At 42.7% G+C, this 22,208-nt stretch overlaps 4 protein-coding genes across 4 annotated transcripts in view; 1 reads left to right on the top strand and 3 right to left on the bottom strand.

Moving 5' to 3' along the window:
- Positions 1 to 737: 737 nt before the first annotated feature.
- mief2 (mitochondrial elongation factor 2) lies at positions 738 to 6,406 on the bottom strand. Its single transcript, XM_068321546.1, has 8 exons — positions 6,268 to 6,406; positions 4,900 to 5,058; positions 4,263 to 4,428; positions 4,042 to 4,139; positions 3,007 to 3,183; positions 2,738 to 2,901; positions 2,236 to 2,388; positions 738 to 2,131 (listed from the first exon to the last, which is right to left on the bottom strand). Exons 2-8 carry the CDS (start codon positions 5,035 to 5,037, stop codon positions 1,624 to 1,626), a joined length of 1,404 nt encoding a protein of 467 aa, XP_068177647.1. The 5' UTR covers positions 5,038 to 5,058; positions 6,268 to 6,406; the 3' UTR covers positions 738 to 1,623.
- A 2,093-nt stretch (positions 6,407 to 8,499) lies between these two features.
- On the top strand, positions 8,500 to 11,179 carry LOC137599879 (cilia- and flagella-associated protein 20-like). Its single transcript, XM_068321091.1, has 7 exons — positions 8,500 to 8,583; positions 8,800 to 8,879; positions 8,969 to 9,080; positions 9,156 to 9,344; positions 9,445 to 9,558; positions 10,366 to 10,468; positions 10,932 to 11,179. Exons 1-7 carry the CDS (start codon positions 8,500 to 8,502, stop codon positions 11,177 to 11,179), a joined length of 930 nt encoding a protein of 309 aa, XP_068177192.1.
- Positions 11,180 to 13,262: 2,083 nt separating this feature from the next.
- Positions 13,263 to 16,763, bottom strand: alkbh5 (alkB homolog 5, RNA demethylase). Its single transcript, XM_068321860.1, has 4 exons — positions 15,408 to 16,763; positions 15,235 to 15,315; positions 15,019 to 15,141; positions 13,263 to 14,198 (listed from the first exon to the last, which is right to left on the bottom strand). The coding sequence occupies exons 1-4, from the start codon at positions 16,124 to 16,126 to the stop codon at positions 14,039 to 14,041; spliced, it is 1,083 nt and encodes a 360-aa protein (XP_068177961.1). The 5' UTR covers positions 16,127 to 16,763; the 3' UTR covers positions 13,263 to 14,038.
- A 1,236-nt stretch (positions 16,764 to 17,999) lies between these two features.
- The window catches only part of myo15ab (myosin XVAb), a 28,183-nt gene continuing 23,974 nt past the window's right edge, over positions 18,000 to 22,208 (bottom strand). The window contains exons 61-71 of the mRNA XM_068321092.1: positions 21,943 to 22,025; positions 21,717 to 21,847; positions 21,533 to 21,627; positions 21,156 to 21,233; positions 20,988 to 21,084; positions 20,106 to 20,266; positions 19,886 to 20,019; positions 19,407 to 19,540; positions 18,773 to 18,906; positions 18,491 to 18,631; positions 18,000 to 18,395 (exon numbers count right to left, since the gene is read on the bottom strand). Coding sequence (XP_068177193.1) covers positions 18,294 to 18,395; positions 18,491 to 18,631; positions 18,773 to 18,906; positions 19,407 to 19,540; positions 19,886 to 20,019; positions 20,106 to 20,266; positions 20,988 to 21,084; positions 21,156 to 21,233; positions 21,533 to 21,627; positions 21,717 to 21,847; positions 21,943 to 22,025 — 1,290 coding nt within the window. The 3' untranslated portion in view covers positions 18,000 to 18,293. The remainder of the gene's footprint in view (positions 18,396 to 18,490; positions 18,632 to 18,772; positions 18,907 to 19,406; positions 19,541 to 19,885; positions 20,020 to 20,105; positions 20,267 to 20,987; positions 21,085 to 21,155; positions 21,234 to 21,532; positions 21,628 to 21,716; positions 21,848 to 21,942; positions 22,026 to 22,208) is intronic.

The following is a 22,208-nucleotide window of genomic DNA, read 5'->3' on the forward strand; positions in this document are numbered from 1 at the left end:
GATACAAAAAAAAACAAAAAACGAGTGTTCAAATACTGCACATTACAATAACCGAATAAAACAGGGAAACAAATCAAAGCACGGCATTTTTCTAAAATTGTGGGAAAAAATTTCAATACCACCTGATTTTCAATCGATGTTTTGTATGACACAAAATAATTTCACCACAATATATAAAAAGGGGTTTGCTGGTTTTGTTAGTTTTTAGAGACCGGATGTGATCTGTTGCCTAAAAAATAAAAACAACCCCAGCAGACCGGAAGTCCAACATATAGCAAGATAAGTCCCTGCAAACGAAAAGAAACCCATACCTTTAAACCAAATTGACCTCATCGACATGAAACCTTTCATGAATTTACATTTGTGTCTAATTTTCTGCGTGGTTAACGTTTAAAAATATGGATTTTTAAAAAAAAGGTGTTAAACATTTAATACATAAAGTACATTTTCTGAATTTGCTGTGTATAAGGAATTCCACTTTTACTTTGTTAGAATAAAAAAATGGTGGTCTTATCAGACTGGAGCTGAAACAACTTCACACAGATCGTGTCACGTTGGCAGTCATCAATTTATCTGAGTCTAATGTTTAACGCTGTTTTATACAGACTGGGTACTAACTGAGATCATTCTCATGTGATAAGGCCACATGAAAATATTTCATTTGCAATAACATCCTGAAACTGGCGGAGAAAACATTTTTGTTCAGGAAATGAAAATTAGAACCAAGCAGAGCAAGAATCTAGATACTTTCTTTATTTGCAGTTTTAATGTTCTATGACAAAAAATACTTTTTTTCGCTGAGAAAACTAAATGAAAGACACAACATTCATACTGTATGTAAAAGCAAGTACATAAAACCATTAGGATGGTTATCCATAGTTTAAAAGCTTAGTTTGGCAAGAGACAGAACACCAATCAAGACTGACAAATAAATCACACTTCAACCTTCAGTGTAATAAAATTACATTAAATAAATCCAACCCAGACGAACTGACTGCTTGAGTCATTTGAAGTAATGCACCTTTTTATTTTAGCCGTGTCCCTGTGTACAAACCAAAGCAGGAACGAAAGCATGACGAGGAGGAACGTTTCGTCTGTGAGCAGACAGCTGACATGATGGCATAAGGCAGCGCTCCTGTGATGACACCCAGTGACAGAGGTAGGGTTGAAGAACTGAACTGACTGTGTGGGATTCTGCCGTTTTCGTTCAATTCAATGTTCACTATTCTGAGTTGGGTCCAGCCCTGGATTAACGCGGACACACTGACTGATCCATCTGACTTGGATGCAGAATTGAGGGTGAAATTATGATGATGTGTGACTTGAATCATCACTTCAGGCATCTGAGGCATCTGACATTTCATCTGATTTCTTTTTAAGCCTGATAACTACTTCTTTGTGGCTGTGCAAGTAATAATCAATCGATCCGTTCTCCTCCTCTGGCGTGAACAATCATCCGTGGTTCCCATTCATTTCTCCCACTGCTGCAGCTCGTTCCATTTCATCAACGCAAAATGGAGAAGCTAAATGAAGAGAGGAAGCAGTAGGATTGGACGAAACATTTTGGATGATAAAAGGTCAACGGTTTGATCTCCATCTGTGTCAGAGCTCAACCAACGTGAGTTAAATGAGCAGTATTTCAGGCTCTGACACAGCGCAGTAGAGCATGAAGCCCATCTGATCCACCTGGTCCTCTGACAAGCTGCTCAGCAGATTGACAGCTGGCTTGAAGTAGCTGTGCAACACCCCTTGTTCAAGGTAGCCAATGAGCTCCGTGATGCACTGCTGGAATCTAGCGCCCAGGCTGGCCTCCGTCCAGTCGCTCTCGCTGTCGCTGAGTTGCAGGATGAGATTGGCCAGCGGGGCAGCTCTGAGCGGTCGCAGGGCAGGATTCAGTCTGCACACCGCCTTCAGGATTTTAACCATCCGTCTGCGACAACCGTCATCGGCGGCGTCCAGCTGAGCCAGGCGCCGGGTCTCCCACGGGTAGAGGGACAGGTGCCAGGCGTTCACCCAGGGAGAGGTGAGCTCGGGCTGGGCGGTCAGAACGACATCCTCTGCCCTCAGCAGAGGCAGCATGGAGATGAAGAGGGGCTGATCGCTGCACGGGGCTCTTAGGTCGTTCCCAGGCCTAAAATATTACAACAGGAGATAAATCAGCTGCGTTGAACTCAATGAAAATCAAACGCTTCATCTTCTGCTTGCAGCTCAACAATGAAAACATGGGAGGTGTACCGAATCTCCAGTCTCAGGCCCGGTTGTCCCGGCAAAGGTCTGACGAGACAGTCCATGGTGCCGCTGATGGATGGCCAGTTTACAGTTTCCATGACAACCTTATTAAACATGTTGACAACAGCATCTGAAGACAGGTAACCGCCCACCAAGTACCTAAGACATATCAAAAGTGCTTTTAGTCAGTGCCTTAACTTTTACTGCATCACACACATCAGTCTGATTCAACGCTCATCTGAAACAATTCACCATAGTTTATAGTTTCAAATGCTAACAATTTATTTAGATGCAAATTTCAGAGTGATAACACATTAGTATAATTCATTATAAGTCACTCTAAGATTTATTGAAACAGCCACAAACTTTTCTTTTTTTTTTAATATGTGTTTGTATGTGTGTACAGGCCCCTGAAACGAACACACAAGGGACCTGTAGGCAAGATATACATACAGTATACAGTGATTGAGCTACTGCTGCCCCAATCATTCCTCCCCTCTGTGATCACCTGTCCCAGTAGCTCTGCCCTCTTGGAAAATATTCCAGATTTAGCCGTCGGACCATCCAGTGCAGCGGGTGTGTGAGCAGCGTTTCCTCTCCCGGGACGAGGCGCCACAGAGAGGCTTCCAGCTGTAGAGGCACCAGCAAACACGCGTGGTCGGCACCGACCACCTGAACACAAGCAGAGGTACGAGTCATTCATTTCACATCTGTGATGGAACAGTGTTTGTGCAACATTCAAGCATCAGCCGGGAAAGGAATACATCTTGCGTGTACCTGCAGGTCATCCAGGAGTGAACCCCCGAGGCTCATCTCCCCCAGGGGCATGTCGGGGTTACGGCTGCGCAGAAAGCCCTGGATCTCAGTGCAGATGTCCAAAGCCAGAGCCTGAGCCTGCCGGACCTCCTGGGGAGGCAGCACCACCCTGGTGTGATAGTACTGCTGCAGCCGCTCCTAAAAGTAGTTCATACAGCATTCATGACATTCATTTGCTATTCAAACACTTCAGCTGTACCATTATGAGCAAAATGATCATCAGGATTATTCTGATCAGTACTGAGATCACCATAATTGTTCGATTTTAGTGTCAAATATTTGTTTTGCATTTTCAGATAGACAGAATACTGTTTTTATACATGTTACGCTTCATTTACACACATGTACAAATCTATGCAGCAAAATAAAAAGGTTCTTCCTTATTTACCTAAAGATCAACATGAAAGAAAATATAAATTAAAACAGTCCCAAAAATGAGCAGCTGATCATCACCTGATTTACAGAAACTAAAGAAATCTTAAATTCAAGCACCTTTCAAATAAACACTTCACACTTTTTGTTCCCAAACTACCCAAATGTAATGAACTCAAATATTCGCAGTATTCAATATTAATAAAAAAAAGCAGCTTTGAAGAGAACTAATACCTTTCTGTTCAGGATTGTGTATATTTTTCCTCCTTATAGTTTAGTGTGTTGAATCCTATCAAGCGTTTACCAACATTTACAGAACCATCCAAAGAAATCCTACTGATGTCAATGTTCTGCACAGTAACTAGAAGCTGCTTCGTGCTTTTGAACTTCCTCCATCAAGCCGCTGCACCGGAACAGTCTTTAGTTTATGCAGGGCTCTTGGGGATATGTGCAGCGTAACCAGTGCAGAAAAATATGTATCCCCCCAAGCACTGCATTTTCTAAAACACGCTACACATGCATAAATGAATGAGGCTGCACTGACCAGAGCTTTTCCAGCAGCTGTTCAGACTGGATGCATTATTTATGAATTTAAGAGCTTGGGGTTGAAAAGTCAAAGTGTACCTGCAAGCTGAGGACGCAGAGCTGGAGTCTGGTGGACTTGGATTCAGGTTGAGGCTGCAGCTCCAGCGAGGTCATCTGAGGTTGTTGGCACAGGTCACCTGATCAGGAAAGACAATAAACCAGTTGCAGAGTAATATGTGCTGGTGACGATTGGACTATTGTACGTCATAAACATGTTTGTGGTGTTGTTGTGCGTCTGGTTGGTGGTTTGTTACGGATACCTTTCTTCTGTCTCGCAGCCTTGGCAACAGGTTCTCTCGTGGCGCCCTCGATGCCTTTCTTGATCAGTGTGGGGGAAGCAGAGACTAGATTCAACTCCTCCCAGCTCTCAGCCATCTTCTGCTCCACTTTTTTATCATCGGCTGCACGTCCTGCGTGCTCAATCAGCTGAACACAAACACTCATCGTCACAAACAAACGGTGCATGACTTAAAATCCACTTCCTGCACACCGAGTGCTGAAAGTTACGGCCTGCAGCCAAATGAACTCAAATGGAAAAATTCTGGCAATTTTCCAAAGCATTTAAAACCGATTTCATGTTGTGGAAGTGTTACACTTTATTACCACTGTCTGCTGGTTCATTTTAAAATGATTAAAATGTTCGATGTTTTAGCGATGCTCTACGTACTTTTTTACAACGTGCATTTTTTCTGCTTTTATAGTCGTGTTTATTAGATTACAGTATCGGCTGACAAACATAAACCATTTTTACACGCTGTACTGGACATTCATAGTAGAATGAACTGAACTTTCAGGACCATTGGATATACTTAATTCAATTTCCATACTGTTGTTTGCAGTGTGAATTCATGAAAATTTCCTATGATTTTTGGTACTAACAACTTCATAAACACTCACCCGTTTCAGTGCCAGTGTAGCAATTCCAAGGATGGCCGCCCCACCAACTCCGAGAACCAGCCGGGCATTTGACAGCAGGAAATCAATCACCACGGAGACACCATACTCTCCTCGTCTCCGACTGGCTTTGAAGTACATTGCATCTATTTTGTGGTTAGCCTTGGGAAGACACAACACATGATTTCAGGTTAGAAAGCAACATGAAGCATGACTGTCATGAAGGTGGTGAAAATGTACACATTTTCATTCCTTAAAACCACTTGAACACATGAAATACATGAATTTTGTGTTGTGTCACCTACATGACCATCTTAGAGTGGACGTCTTCCACCAGTCCTTCATCACAGAACATTTTTCTTATGAAGATTTAACTGTTATTTTATTCTGCATGGATTGTAAATCACTTCAGAGACAACTTGTCATATAAAACCATTTAGAGATCTTGACTTTTGACAGGTGAAGTTTAGGAAAACAACTGGTCTAATTATAAGAAGTAACAACAATGGTTATTTTTATCTTGTCTATTTAAACATTTCCACTGAGGAAAATGGATATGTATGTGAAGTTGTATACATATATACATATGTATGTACATGTAAAGTTATTAATAATACCTTATTTCCTTCTGTGCCTATTAGTAGGTCAGCTACCTGTCTGACTGTACGACCTATGATCAACAGATATACCGTAGCTACATCTGAGGATATTCCTCAAAACTAAAAAAAAAAAGAAGATATTTGTGAGGTAGAGAATCACCTGAAAGAAAAAATGTCACTGCTGACTACCACTCTAAAGTTTAGAGTCTAAACTATTCCAATAGAGTAAATGTCCTCTGCCCTGAAAATGGAGAGCTGCTCTATTAATAGTAACATTACATGCCTGAGTCATGCAAGGGTGTAAGATTCTTCCTGGTCAGGTTTCACCACAACAAAAAAAGTCTGAAGAAGTAGGAACAGCGCTGAAACTGACGCTTTCATCTTCTTAAAAAAAAAAAATCAACTTTAAAGATCAAATATGTTCAATTTAAAGTCAGGCTCTGTAAAGGCTTTCCTGTGTTGACAGATGTTGACCAACACAAGTGATGAAATATCGACCGGTCACTCAGTAACACTGTTAACCCACACGCTGCTTGTCGTTTTCAGCCACTACAATGGTCTTGTAGCATTCCTGCACGTCTCAAACGTATTAGCATTGTCACAACAATGCTATTATTATATGGAAAAATGCTAATCTAGCTAACCTACGTTAGCATTACAAATAGCAGCTATATAAGGATCACCTCAGCCAGTCGCTAACGTTACTTCAAAACACTAGCTAACCAGCTAAATCGCGACCTGACAGTCATTCGCAGTTGTTAAGTGTACTCACCACTCACTCAGCTGACCACACCACTACTTTTTGGCAAAATACATATTTCTATATTGTATGACAAAAACAAGTTGTACAATTCAAGTTCATCGATGACGGAGGTAGAGTTCACGGCTAACTCCTGCTGAAAGGGGCTGAGTTCTTCTTCTACGTTTTAATTGCGGTTGGCATTCCACTCTAAGACTCAATAGCACCACCAGGAGAAAGAGCGGCTTACTGAAGTACTGCATCAGAAACCTGGTCAAGAAGATCAAATATGTCAATCGCGTTGATACTTCCTAATGCTGTATGTGTCTTAATCTTAATCTTCCAACCACAGATACTCCAATAGATTAGGTCTGTAACTCCCCTTTGACAGAAAACTTATTCTACGGCAGCACAGGTTGCATTACTAATTTCAAAATCAGTAAATCATCAGACTCACAATCAGGATCCTTTGATAATGTCCGAGGGGGAAATTCCTTTTTGTTACAGTCACTCCACAGTAGAACACAAGTAAAAAAGTGAAACAAGGGTAAAATAAATTAGAATCAAAAAGAATAAGGAGCTTAGGGATAAATAAAAGAATAAATAGACACTTACTGTATATATAAACATATATACAGATACAACACAGTGACAAAAATTGTTTCTTCATTTCTCGTTCACTTCATGTTAAAGTGAGACATTGTACAGCTTGATGGCCACAGGCAGAAAAGATTTAAGGCATTTAGTAGTGTTTTTATGAAGGGTAATCCTGCTACTAAAGGTACTCCTTGGTCCCATCAGTGTTCTGCACAGTGGGTGCAACTCATTGTACAAGATGGCCCTTAGTTTGGACAATGTCCTCCTATCCAATACTACAGTAAGAGTGAGTCTAACTTCACTCCAACAATGTCTCCAGCCCTATGGATCAGTTTGTCCAGTCTTTTGGTGTTCGACACACTCAGACCACTACCACAGGACACCACATCATGAAGGAGCACACTGGCCACCAGACTGGTAAAACATTCTCAGAATAGTGTTGCAGATTTTGAAAGACCTCAGCCTCCTCAGGAAAAAGAGACAGTTTTGGCCCTTCTTGTACAGGGCGACCCTGCACTTCCTCCAGACTAGTTTACTGTCAATGTGAACCACCAAGTACAGTATTTTCCGCACAATAAGGCGCACCTAAAAGCCTTTAATTTTCTCAAAAACCGACAGTGCGCCATATAATCCAGCGCACTTTATATATGAAAAAAGTTTTAGAATAGGCCATTCATTGAATGTGCGCCTTATAATCAGATGCATCTAATAATCCAGTGGTATGGTCCAGTGGTATGGTGTCCACGTTGACCTCCTGAATGGAGACAGAGGTTACTTGTCCCACCTACAGTTCCTTTGTCTTAGGCATGTTGTGTTGGAGGTGGTTTTCCTTACTCCACATGATAAAGTTTTTAACAACAGCCCTGTCCTCCATCTCATCATCTTTGTTGTTACATCCAACCACCGCTGTGTCATCAGAAAACTTCTGAGATGACAGGTATCCTTGTGGTGGTTCAAGTCTGTGGTGTACAGGGTGTTGCTGACCACCCTGTAGGACACACAGCTTTGCAGGCGCACATAATGTTGTCTAGACTCTAGAAAACATCGACCTCTAGACTCAACCTGATTCCAGAGGTCATGTTGATTACCTGACCTTTAGATTATCTGATCTCTAGACTCTAGAGATCAGGTAATCAACAATCCAAGACACTAGAGAACCGTCAACCTGCATTACCGTTAACTTCTTACCCAGCAGAGGTGGATGGATGGTATTGAAAGCAATGGAGAAATCAAAAAACATGATCCTCTTGGTGCTCTTGGCCATGTCAAGGTTACCGTAGACACGGTTTAGCAGGTAGATGATGGCATCCTCTACTCCAATATGGGGCCAGATGGCAAACTGCAAAGGGTACAGGCATCCCTGGACAGTAAAGTTGTACAGATATTATTCATTCAGTCATTCATTCATTCATACATTCATTCATTCATTCATTTTCCAGTTTATTACGGGTTGTTCACACAACGGTTATGCTTGAAAACTACACATTTATAACAGGATCAAAGGAGATGGGTTCTGCCATCAATAATTATCTAATAATTGCGGGACTGGGTAAATTTGATCTGTTCACCTGTGATCTCACCGTGCTCTTTGATCTACTCTCCTACAATCTTGTACATAAATATATGTAAACTTATATATACACGACACCCATAGCATCAGGGATAAAAATGTTTAGAGGGACTTTTCAAGGATCGTTTCTGTCTATTTTATACAGCATCGGCAGACAACCCCTTCAAATATGGGAAGAAAAGGTGAGCAAGCTATTCACAATGAAGTTTTCTGACTTCCTTACCTGTAGCTGTGCTAGTGCTAGCCATTGTCATTAAGGTGTTGCTTGGACCAGACAATGATATATTATAGTTTATATATTTACTGTCTATTGTAGCGGGCAAAAAAAACCCCTAAATTTTCATACAAACAATAAGAAAATATGTAATACTGTAAATCACATTTATTTGTATTGACAGGTGCAGAACGGTCAAATTGGGAGAATCACCGACAACGACATCCGCTCAATGGTGGTAGAGGTCGAAGGGGTGAACGTCAGGTGAGCGTGTGTGTGTTGATCTTGTTTTTTGTGTCAGATCAACTCATGAACTGATCATGCTAATCCTTAGTGCCTTTTAATCCTGACAGCACCACATACATAAATTGCCCAGCAGACCCAAAGAAGACATTGGGTATTAGGCTTCCAATTATGGTCTTGATAATCAAGAACCTGAAAAAGGACTTCTCATTTGAAATCCAGGTAAGGCAGACACAAGAGGACACAGAACATTCCGTACGTTTTGAATGGTCACTCAGGCTGTCGTTCCACTTTCAGGTGCTGGATGACAACAATGTTCGCCGGCGGTTTAGGGCAAGTACCTACCGAAGCAGGAGTTGGGTGAATCCGTTCATCTGCACCATGCCCCTGAGGTTGGACGATGGCTGGAACAGGCTCCAACTCAACTTATCGGAATATACTAGGAAAGTCTATGGTACCAATTATGTTGAGACGTTGCGTGTACAGGTGAGCGCACTGAGACAGAGAGATGTGTTATAGTTGCTGTTAGAATGTTTCTAAGGAAACGCTACAGTATTACTGAACCCTATTTCTATTTTGCCCTCAGATCCACGCCAACTGTCGCATTAGGAGAGTCTATTTCACAGACAGGCTGTACTCTGAGGATGAACTCCCGAGAGAGTTTAAACTTTTCTGGCCTGTCCCGCAGCAGAAAGCTAAGGTAAAACACCTCCACACAGTCATTAATTTACACAATCATACACAACAAGACACTTGTCTGACACTCCTCTGTGTTTTTTATTGCAGCAGTCAAACTGCACTGTTCCTCCATCCCGCCCTCCAGAGCTGGCGTAGTTTTTTTGTCTTGTTTGCAAGATTTCTTCTGTGTAGGCATGTGACAAATCATTTTTAGTATATTTTTATGGATTTTATTTTGTCAATGTCCATGGCTGCGGCATGGTGGCGCAGTGGGTAACGCTGTCACCTTATAGCCAGAAGGTTCCGGGTTTGAGTCCTTTCTGCGCAGTTTGTATGTTCGTCTAATGTCTGTGTGGGTTCTCTCGTGGTTCTCTGGCTTCCTCCCACCACTAAAAACATGTAGGTTAGGTGATAGTATTCACCTAAATTGCATGTTATAGGCTGAACCCAGAAATTCTATCCATAAAGATTAAGGACAATACCATTGATAGAGGGCAGCCCTACAGAAGTCCAACGTGCACTTGGAACAGGTTTGACTTACTGCCTACATTGCGAACCAAGCTCCGGCTTCCGTCATACAGGGACTGGGCAGCAAAGGGCCCCAAACCCCATACTCTCAAAGCACTCCTCACAAGATACCATGAGAGACACGATCTAATGCCTTCTCCATATCCAAAAAGCACATATGGACTGGTTGGCCAAACTCTCATGAACCCTCGAGCACTCGATGGAGAGTGTAGAGCTGGGTCAGTGTTCCATGACTTGGACGAAAACTGCATTGTTCCTCCTAAATCCTCGGTTTGACTATAGGTCCAATCCTCCTCTCCAGTACCCTGGAATAGACTTTCCCCTGGAGGCTGAGGAGTGTACTCGCCCTATGGTTGGAACTCAACCCCCGGTCCCCCTTTTTGAAGAGAGGGACTACTACACCGGTCTGCCAATCCAGAGGTACTGTCCCTAATACCCATGCAATATTACAGGGACGTGTCAACCATGACAGTCCCTGCACATCCAGAGACTTGAGGTACTCAGGACGAATCTCATCCACCCCTGGTGTTTTACCACCAAGGAGTTTGGCAACCACCTTGGTGACTTCAGCTTGGGTGACAAACGAGTCCACCTCTGAGACTCCAGCATCCACTTCCTCTGTGTGAGACATGGTAGCGGGATTGAGGAGATAATCAAAGTATTCTTTCAGCTGCCCGACAATATCCACAGTCGAAGTCAGCAGCTCTCCACCTCCACTGTAACCAGTGTTAGCAGTGCACTGCTCCCCCCTCCTGAGGCACCGAATGGTTTGCCAGGATTTCTTTGAGGCTGACAGATAGTCTTCCTCCATGGCTTCCCTGAACTTCCAGACCTGAGTTTTTGTCTCCATGACTATTCGGGCTGCAGTACGCCTGGCCTACCTGTACCTGTCAGCTGCTTCGACAATGGAGGTGGAGATTATGGTCCACTCTGACTCAATGTCCTCAGCCTCCTGTGGGATCTGGGAAAAGCTTCCCGAGTGGTGGGAGTTGAAGACCTCACTGACAGAAGGTTCTGCCAGATGTTCCCAACAGATTCTCAAATCACATTTGGGCCTTCTGAGTCTGTCCAGCCTCCTGCTCTACCAATGGATCCAGCTCACCACCAGGAGGTGATACATCAACAAAGACGTTCATCGACCTCTGGCCTAGAGTGTCGTGGTGCCATGTTCACTTATGGACATCCCAGTGGTTGAACAAGGTGTTTGTTATGGATACACTGTGACTGGCACAGACGTCCAGTAACTGAACACCAATCATATTCAAATCGGGTCGGCTGTTCATCCCAATCACCCCTTTCCAGGTCTCATTGCCCACATGAGCATTGAAGTCCCCAGGACGAGCAATGGAGTCGCTAGTCAGAGCACTATTTAGTGCCCCTCCCATGGACTCCAAGGCCAGGTATTCTGCGTTGCTGTTTGGCCCGTAGGCCAAAACAACAGTGAGACACCTGTCCCCAAACCGAACCACACTTCGCCTGGATTTTTGCTGATTACTCGACACAGATTGTAACGTCACTAGTGAATTGATAAATCTTTCTTTAAATTTTTGACAGATGATAGTTTTTCTAAATGATACATAATACATTCCTAGTGGCCCCCGGTTATACCAAATCCAGCCTGCCTCATTAGGAAACTAGAGCCACTATCATACGAGCTCTATGGGGCAAGAAGCTAACACAACAATTTTGGAAGGGTACAGATATCAATCTTTGTGAAAATATTTATTATTTAATGTTTATCGAACATTGTCAACAAGTTTAAATGTCGTGAAAACTTTGTATTTACCTTTTTATTTAGTACATTAATTTATTAGTTTAATTCTAATAATGGTTAGCCATGGTTAGAGCAAACATTTTCCTTGTGCAATGCCTATGTTGGCTTTACAACAATACAATTTTTTTCTCAGAATGTAATGATTCTTTAATAATCTGTTGGACTTTTGTACATTTTACAGAAAGTTAGCTATATTCACGTTTTTTTAATGGGAAAAATGAGATGACCGGTCTTTAAAAACGCTTGTTTTGTGTGATCCTGATCTCAATCCTTATTCTTTTTGTTGATTCTTACTATTTCACATATGATTAAATGTCTGCAGTGCTGCACCAAATACGACATGCACTCTTGCAGGGCATGAATGTACTCACTTCGTGGTAGTATTTGGAGTCATGAACTCAACTGTTTTCTATCCGTCTATTTTCTATCTAACCCTGAAAAGGGCAGTTTAGGCATGATCTTCGTGATTTCAATCATATCACATTGTTTTCATCAGCCTGAAGTCCAGCTGTGAAAATCTGAGCAGATTCCACATCATTTCAAAAATTAACTTTATTAGCTCTCAGAATCTCTTCATCTCATCAAGACTTGATTATTAAATAAAATCTTCCAAAGGAATTGTGCATGAGCGCCAAGCTGCTCTCCTCTCCTGAACTTGTTTCCATCTTTATTCTTTTTGGAATGTTTGCGGCCTGTAAGTTCAAAAGCAAATATATTACCAGTAGATACATCTCTGATTTCTTTTTTCTATCAGATTATAAATAATTTGTAATATTAAAAACATGAAATACATGTTCAGGAAATTTAATTTCAAGTCAGAATTGATCTTCAATGGAATCATGAACACGGCTTAAACCATTACTCAATATAACATCCATCCTGATATCAGGAACTGGGTCTGAGGATGTTGGTGTTGCCCTGAATACTTCTGTTGGCAGTAAAGGGAACACCAACTAGCTCTTTAATAGTGCACCTATGCTACTATGGCGACACTTTGAGCCTTATTTATCCTGTACCTAAAGCCAGGATAATGACCAGTGAAACCCATGATGCATCAGTGTTCAAACATTTAGTGTCTCATCATTCTGTTTGCAGGGTTTCTGTTTTCAGGATTTGCCTGTTGTAGATCCTTGTTTTATACTTGTGCTACACCGTTCAGCAGCACTTTAGTACAACTCAACCAATTTTAGAAAGTCATGCTTCCTCTGAACCGAGGTTATTTTTGTTCGTGTGTAACTCCAGACTGTTGGCCAATAATGTTTTAAGACTTAGCCGGAAACATTTATCTCTGTTTACACAGAAAAGGACAAATACCTCCGGACATGTTTCTTTTGTCCTTGACCTTTGATAACAAATAAACCAGTTAGAACAGGGTTAGTTTTAGCTAAAATGAGTTGTGGTTGATCCAAATATCACCCAATGAGTATTAGGAAAAGAAATATTTAATATAGAGCAGCAAATAACACGGTCTCCTTATCTACAGAAGGTAAAGCAACTTCAGACTGAAACAGGAGTGTAAAACAAGGCCTGAGTTTTTCCTTTACTCCAAGAGGCTTCGGTTTAGTTGAAACATCTTGTTTGCGCCTCTGGAATGAGCCACACAGCTGAATTAAATCATAACAGAAACTGTGGCTGCATGTCTGCCAGTTTTTCCAACTTATCCTGCAACAGGGAAACTGAAGTAAACAAAAAGCAAAGATCTGAGATGGCACAGTAGAGGTACGGATCTGAAAGATAGGTGCGAATTAACTAAAGTTTCTTTCTGCATAAAAGTTACTTCAGTCAAAGACTATACGAATATATGATACAGTATAACAAGTTAGATTACAATTCAGGTTTCGTTTTATACAAATCCAAACATACATCTCTCTTAGCTCACAATCTGTACATCTTAGGTTACAAAAAAATACATGCCATTTAGAAGTATTTAATGAAAACAGAAAACTTTAATTTAAGGTAACTTGACATTTAAACAGTAGAGCTTATCTTTTCTAAGCAACTCCAAGCTCTGCACTACAACGCAGATGCCAGAAATCATCTGCCAGAAAGAAATATGCAATTAAAACAATCCAAACTCAAATCAAAGCGCAGACATGCTCCTTGTGCCAGACTAGAAGTGGAGCAAGAAGTTGATCAACGAATGTTGCAATGTTGGAATACATAAAAGAGCAAGTACATCACACGCGTGAAACAAAAGTGCTCAGTGGCGTCTCATTTTCACTTTGCGCCCTGAACTCTCTCTGTGCTTTTCTGAGTCTTGATCACGTCTCCAGTAGTTTTCTGAGCTGATGCTGTGGCGATGGTGATGGGATGCTGAAGGACGCCTGTTCTCCTCTTTGTCCATCTCCAGGACTCTTGGCCTGGGAAAGAAAATCCAAGTCAGAACTGACTGTAGCACTGCTTCCTGTAAATCACCCACTCAGAGCAAAACAAAACTGCTTTTAGAACCACGGCTCTCGCCTTGTCTCACACGTTTGAATGTTTTTCAGACATGAAAACATAAAAAATTGTCTTCATAAAGCCGCTAATATTACAGCTGCCTTGCCAATGGTGACTCTTTATGCTTTCTTCAGCTACGTTAAGACATGGCTGTACATGAGATATATACCAGAACATTTGTGGCAAAGACCACAGACGCTCTTAGAAGTAGGAATACTACTTGTGCCGATGTGGAGTCTGTGTTGCTCTCAAGTCACGATTTCTTGGAATAACTGACATTACACAGTTTGAATCATGCACCAAGACTGGTGAAGTTCTTCTTCCTTTGCTCCCTGTGAAGGACAAAGCTGGAGCCTTGATGTTATTCCTACCACACTCTGAATAAGTCTTTCCAAATAAACATTCTGAGGTGTGGCACAGACAGATGTGACACTTTTTTTTAATGAAGCAACTAGGCTGGTTATTCAGTTACAGGAGTAACACAGGGTACAGATCTGAAGGCGCTTTTGAAGGACATTGTCTACTAAAAACTGGGCCTGGATTTAACCCAGGATGACCAAAACGGGGTTTCTCTAATGCTGAGGGATCAAAGCAGATTCAAGGCAAAGTGTTGAGTGAAAACAGAGGCTAAACTTACTTCCAGGGGAAATAGACATAGCTACTGGTGCTTGTTAAGCGATTGAGATTTCACAGTGTTATGTCTTTCCTCTCAAGACTCCCTGATCTAATTTATACGCCCACCTGTGAGCAGCATCGGGGTCTGCTTTGCGATGAGAGCGTTTGGCTTTCAGAGTGGATGGTCTTTCTGCAGGAGCCGAGCTCAAAGGGTTGTCAGAGTCCAATCGAGGAGCATCAGGCCTGGTTCTGGAGAAAAAAAGGAAGAGGGAGCATGAGTGGAAACATGGAACACAAATTTAATAGAAGGTATGATTTATTTATGATAGCATGTTCACTCACTTTCTTAAGATGATAACTGCACGCCTCTCCTTGATGTCTTGAGGTCTGATGCAATGGGTGATGTCATCTGCAGCATAACCACTAAGAGAAGGAAAAAAAAATTTAAGAACTTCATCCCTTGGCTGTTACAAAAAAAGGTCATGCAATGAATTACAGCAAACACATCCGCTCACCTGAGTACGGTGACGCTCCCCCTCCTCACAGGCAGGACAAACACGGGTTCAGACACCCGGATGGGTTTGAACTGGAAACGGCAGCCGAAGCAGAGCGCGCTGTCACTGAAGAAGGACACCGAGACGATGGGTCGTGCAAAGATGTGCAGAGGATCCACGTGTGACACGATGCAGCCGCCCGGCTGGTAATCATTGATGACTGCACTGTTGACAAACCCTTCAGGAATCACTCCGTTTGACACCAGACGCTTGATGACCAGTTCATGCACCCAGTTTGGGATCTCATCCACTTCCCCTTTGCGGTACAGCCTCTCCTGGCCAGGTCCACGCTTCTCTAACTGGGAACCATAAGTGTAGCCCTCTCCGAAGAAGTACTTGTTGCGGAGAGGAGCTCTGTCCACGGTGTGCTCACGATAGAGTCCAGCATCTCCTTGCGCCACCACGTCGTCGATCTTCTCCTCGATGAGAGCGCACTCCTCCGGCGTGAAGATGCTCTTCTGCAGGATGCTCCTGCTAACCCGGCGGGCCTCCTGCTCCCGGAGGTCCGCGCTGTCATCGCTGTGATCATAATCATCGCCGTCGGACTCCCGAAAGTGACGTTTTCTAGTTCTTCCGCTGCCATTCCTCGCCCCGTCCACCTTTTTATTCTTATCCTCGTCCCCGTGTGGAGTCATGGACTTGAGTTTCTCCCTCAGGTCAGAGTAGCCGCTGCCTGCCATGTCAGCCAAAACAACGTGACCCGGTCGTAGCGCGACGTGGGCTCCTAGCTAGCAGACAGCGTGCATCAACGCTGCATGTCCGCACCGTTTAGACTGCTCATATGAACGGAACAGGTGTCGAAACGGATGCAAAAGCCGGATTGAGGTGTGTAAAAAAAAGGCTGCTCACTCTCACTCACAATGGTTGCCTGCGTAACCAAGTAACGTTAGCCAGCTAGCATTAGCATTAGTAACCCGCCACACTGCCGCAGGAGTTAAGCGAGTCAATGATGCAACTCGACAAACAGTAGTTGATAAGTTTCGAAATTATCTCTTATGAACGCTGAGTCGACATAAGGACACGCTTATGTCGACGGGCGAGAAGCTAATAATAGCTAGCCGAGGTTCTGGGCTAGTCGGCTAAGCTAGCCTGGCTTGGTCAGTCTCTTAGCACCTGGAAGTAGCGACAAACCACGCAGCAGCATTTCACGTCAGCGCTAAATTCCCAAAACACGGCGTTCCGGAGGCTTTTCCGCTGGGGTTTTGAGTCAGAGAGTCCACGCTAAACATAGAAAAATCCTCACTTCGGGCTATCAGTTTACATCAGCGTTACGCGTCTTCAAGCGAAAGGCTGAAAATAAACTCGTGTAACCTGCTTGAAATCTGCGCATGCTCAGTAGCGACCTGCCAATGTAGGGCGAAAACGGTCACGTGTCCAGAGCGGAAGAAGCAATGGATCCTTTTTAAGGCCTGAAGACGTGGTTCAAACCACTGCTAATTCTGTCTCACTGGGCGACGAATGCACCATTAAAGCACATGTGTCTTTTATATTTAGTGTTGACACGTTTCATATTAAAGTCAGAAACATTATATTATCAAGTCAGATTCATGGATAGTGGACAGAAAATAGTGTAAACATATTCAGGTTCATATTCAGACATTTTTTGTAGATTAAAAAAAAAACATCAACATTTTAAATATGAATAACTAAGAAAACAGCCGAGTTCAAATCCACAGCAAAACTTTTATTTGTAAGTATTTTCTATGGCACACATTGATAATTTTTTTTTAAAATTTCTGCTCAACGTTGTATTTGTCCTTTTTTTAAATATTATAACTGAAGACCCCCTGAGAACAAGGTGGTACATCCCAAGGGGTTATTCCTGATGAAGATTTTCCAAGTGATGCTTTTTACATAACATTGTTATTATTGGAAACCCTATTTATATTTCTAATCTTATAAAACACATCTACAACCCACATATATTTTTCAATTTTGCTTGGAAATTTTTTTTGTACAGAATATTCACATTTCAACAACTGGCAAGATAATTGCAATCGGAAAAACAGTCACTATTCATGCATTTTTAAGTAACTTCTAGTTTATTTAAGTAATTGCAAATTGAGCACTTTTGGGTTTAGAATATTTGCCAAACACAATTAGAAGAATCTGCAATTGCTCCGGGAACATGTGACGACATGGTTTTTTATTAACTTTTTATGTGTTTGTGAGTTAATTTAGCTAAATTAGATATTTTAGGGGCTTTGTTGTTTTTTTATTCTAAAACTAAACAGTAATGAAACAATAACGACACAATAAAATAACAATAGGTAACACAACAATCAGACTTCAGGGCCACCCCTTGTAAAACATTATCAAAGCATTTATTTCTGACATTTCAAAGGGCTGTATATTCGTCCCACATTTGGTTCTCCACTGTTGAATGGTTCATATCTCAGTTTGCTTGTTTGTTTTGATCAAATATTATTTGTAAAACACGGAAGTTGATGCATTAATATTGACCAAATACAACTTTCCACACCAATGGAAATTCGACAGTACACATTTTTAATAAAAATAATTAAAAAATGAAAAATACAATTTATAAAACCTTGTAATGATGAGGCACAGACCTGTGATGCTTCCTCTTAGCTCGCTAACAGCTTGTGTACACATAAAACTACAGTGCCATTATATGTAAACCTGAAACAAACATGAACTTATTTCTTTTCATGTCTTCTGAATGGACGTTCAGTTAATGCTGTAAAATATTAATAATAAAAAAAAAGACTGACTACATGTCGACTATGCAGACAAGAAGAGGTTGGGCATAAGTCAGGGTTTCCTCATGTATGATTACGTTCATACACGTGTGTATGTGTGCTCACAATCACACACCAGCACTTGTTATAACATGGTGATTTCGCTGGGTGGGAGAGTTAGTCGTTTATCGTGCATGGACATCATGTTTTCCACCTGCATGGCGACGACTCGACACAACTCCAGACCCTGTTGACAAAGAGAGAGAGAAGTAAGGACTCCTCTGGAGATGACCGACACCCCCACCCCAACGACGACTGTCCTGCTTTGTGTGTGTGCCATACCTGTTCCAGCTGAAGCTGAACGACCCGCTGTGTGTTCATGTCCCCCAGGGTCAGGTCCACATACGGGTAACTTGTGCCGGCAGTGGGCCTCTGGGTGCGGCTGGACTGCACCTCCACCAGGGGGACCGCCGCCATCAGCTCCTGCACCACAGACATCAGACGTGAACAGTTTTTCTGAAGCTGAGTGACTCGTGCTTCAGTCATGATGAGATGAATCATATTCGTGCTTAATGGATGTGAACGTTTGCATCGGTGTGTGTGTGTGTGTGTGTGTTTCTTTACATGTGTGTTTTTATGCAGAAAATGGAGGCCATGTTGATTGACAGCGATGATACAGGGGGCGTAGAAGGTGGTGGAGCTGCTGCTGTGGATGTAGAAGAAAGACGATCCGAACATGGGAAACGCGCTGACCAAACCTGCACAAACAAAGAGAGTTAACAAGAGTGAGAACAAGCTGTCCATGTCCTCGTCCATCAATCTGTCCATCTTCTGCCATCCCCTGGGGGCGGTATCCTCCTGACTCTGGGCGAGAGGGGAAAAAGCCTCAGTCCAAAGAAGAGACAACATCAAAACTACACGGATGTTCCAGTAGGGAATCAAATGGAGGAACATCCTGATGTGAGGAGAGGGTGTTAACTATAACACTACCCTTCTTTCCAGTCACACCACCTCATGATTTATTACTTCAAGGCAAAAATAACTCGATTAGAAGGTCAGCTCAGATTTAAAAAATTTTGTGTATTCATCACGAGGAGTTCTGCTTAGCATGTGACTCATGTCACCACAGTTAGACTACACAAGCACAAAGACTACACAATAATGATATTGTCCAGCTCTGGGATAGAAACAGGCCAGCTGGACCCAAATCACTGCTTTTACCTTCAGTGACTCTTCCTCTTGTGAACATACGTCTTACCCAGAAACTGCGCTCTGGCCTGGTGCGGGTTCAGGACCTGCACTTGCTGCATGTGCTGCGTCACCATGGTAACCCACTGCTGGGGCGGCTGCTTTTTGAACAGAGGTGTGGCGATGTACTCCGATAATTCGTGTCTGGAGGAGAGAAAATGAGAAACCAAACAAAAAGCAGAAGGCTGCTTCGCTCAGTGATTTCTCAGAATTATTTGACTCAGCGAGCCGTTCTGGTGTCAGCTGTGTGTGTGTGTGGGTAGAAGGAGATAATATTAACAGTAAGAGCCTGAAAGGAGCTTCACACTCAAGAAAAATAGTGCCACGCAGGTGAAACTCAAAAACCACCAGCTGCTCTTGGAAGATGGAGAGTAGATGCTTTAAATGAGGAGCGAGATAGAACTAAGAACATTATATGTGACGTTTTGCCGCTGGTAGCTGACTGCGCTGAGGTGACAGAGAGAAGAACACCTCAGCCATTTGTCTCACATGCTGGGGATGAAGATGACATCTTTGGCTCTGTGCTGCAAAGCTGCTAGCTTGGAGATCTGGTGGAACTGTTGATCGCTCACGTTTCCGTGCGGCAGGACGCTTAGCAGGCCTTTACGGTAGTCTGGAAGGATCTGAATACACAGCAGAATGGAGATGCGTTCACGTCACACATGTAGGTCACATCCACCACACGCATGCGAAAAGTGGCCTGTTATACCTGGTTATAATGCATAGTGACGCAGAGCTCGTTATCGAACTTGAGGGGTTGAGTCCAGATGACCCGGCGGAACCAGAAACTGTAGTCGGCATCGATTGACTCGGCTTCAGTCGCCACATCCAGGATGTACTCGTTCCTGTTCAGCGGGCGCACATTCTGACCTGGACACACACACATCAGGTTTTATTGATTAAAATTGATCTTTTAGTATAAAATTCAAAAATGCAACTACAAGAAATGGTTGATTTATGATTTTATGCTTACAACATGATAACCCTTCAAACTCACCTTAAAAATCACATTTCCACGGAAACAACAAGACACAAAACTAAATGAAAATTCTTAAAGCATCACATCTGCTTTGCAAGTTGAAGCTAGAAAGTTACAAACTGATCAGAGACGTACTGATGATTACATCCTTTCGTCATTTTTATGTCGAGAATAACAAAAAGCAGCTGTCAGCTGCTGCTCAAAGAGGAAACAAGAGTCAAGGACTCCCGTGCGAATGCCTCAAGGATACAAGTTGACAAGCAGGTGTTGTGGAGATTACTATGACAGCACATCAGTGTTAATTAGAACTACGACTGAGGAACTGCGAGCAAGTTCAGTTTGAAACTCGGGTAAGGTTTGATCAGGTTATCCTGTGATCTGGGTGTTCTCCTGTGGGATGTAGATAAAAAAGTATTGACGAATCACAGCTGATACAACGTGTGATCGCTGCGACACCAGTATCAGTAATTAAAGACGACACAGAGCCAAGTCTTATTTTTATGGCGTGACGGTGAGTGACTTCCTCTCACAGCTAGAAACCAGAGAACACTGTCATGTGATCTCTGAGTGGATCTGCTCCACTGGCAAGAAGAATTTGGCCTCCGAGCAAACCTCTGTTGGTGACCGAAAATATGGCGTATTCCTCCATGGCCTCCAGTCTGTGTAGACCCATCTCATAGCACAGCTCCTCTATCACCTCCAGGGCCACCTGGGAGAGGCAGCACACTGTAGTTACAACAGCCGTCTCCTTGGAGACGCCAATGCTGGAAGTACACGTACGGAGCAGGTTTTGATTTTCACGTGACGTTCGAGGCCTCCAGGAAAAAGGAACAGCTGACGTTTGGAACTACGTCCCGCCTGAGAAAACACAAACACACATTTTTTTGTTATATACCGAACGCGCCGGATCATTTTCATCCAGACTTTAGCAAAAAAAAGTGAGGTAACAAAAGATTAAAGAACAGTTCTTTTATTTCCTCACCTACCATTCTTTAAAATAAACCAGATGTGATTTGAATACATCTCTTCTGCATCATGAGCATCTTTGCTTTGCCACTATTACATCAACTTAGGACGCTGGTGTGTGATGTACCTTTACACTGTGTGCCATTAGTTTTATCTAAGTAACGGCTTTGAACGTCAGAAGCATCACTGACCATCATCGCCTTCAGCTCCATGCTGTTGGGTGGAACAATGCGGCCGCCATACTGGAATGTTTTCTTCAGATTCTGCTCGCACGCCTTAGCGATGCCTTTTCACAGGAAACATTACATGTTGGAGTCTCGGTAATGCACACAACAGATGAATACTTGTGTGTATGTGGGTTTTTTTTTTTTTAACCTTGATATTGCGGCCCGGCTGAGCAGGAGGCCTGTCGCAGGTATTTGTGCAGGAAGGGCTTGAGGACTTCAGAGCAGCGATAGAAAGCAGTCAGGTTGTACAGAAGCCTCCAGCCTCGCTGGCAGCTATCACTGCGTGACACAAGAGTCCACAGACGCACTCGGGATTGAAGGCAGAGACGACACGAGTTTGTCCTGCTGCTCGTAATAAGTTAACGCAGACTTACGGTTTGGGGCTGGTGTTCGCTGTTAGCTGTTTGAGGACCTGGCAATAAGCTTCATCCCGCATCAAGGAGAACTCTCCAATGAGCTGAGGGGAGGGCAGACACACAAACAAACGTACACAAGCTATAAACCATCAAAAACAAAAATGACAGTCATAAAATAAGAGAATAAAAAGAATATTCCACCACAGCTTTATTTTACTGAAGAAAGAAATTATGCAAGTTGTTCCCTTGAATTGCTCGGAAATAAAAAAGTAATAAAATGTGTA

Source organism: Antennarius striatus, chromosome 8, assembly GCF_040054535.1.
Source record: "Antennarius striatus isolate MH-2024 chromosome 8, ASM4005453v1, whole genome shotgun sequence".
NCBI lineage: Eukaryota > Metazoa > Chordata > Actinopteri > Lophiiformes > Antennariidae > Antennarius > Antennarius striatus.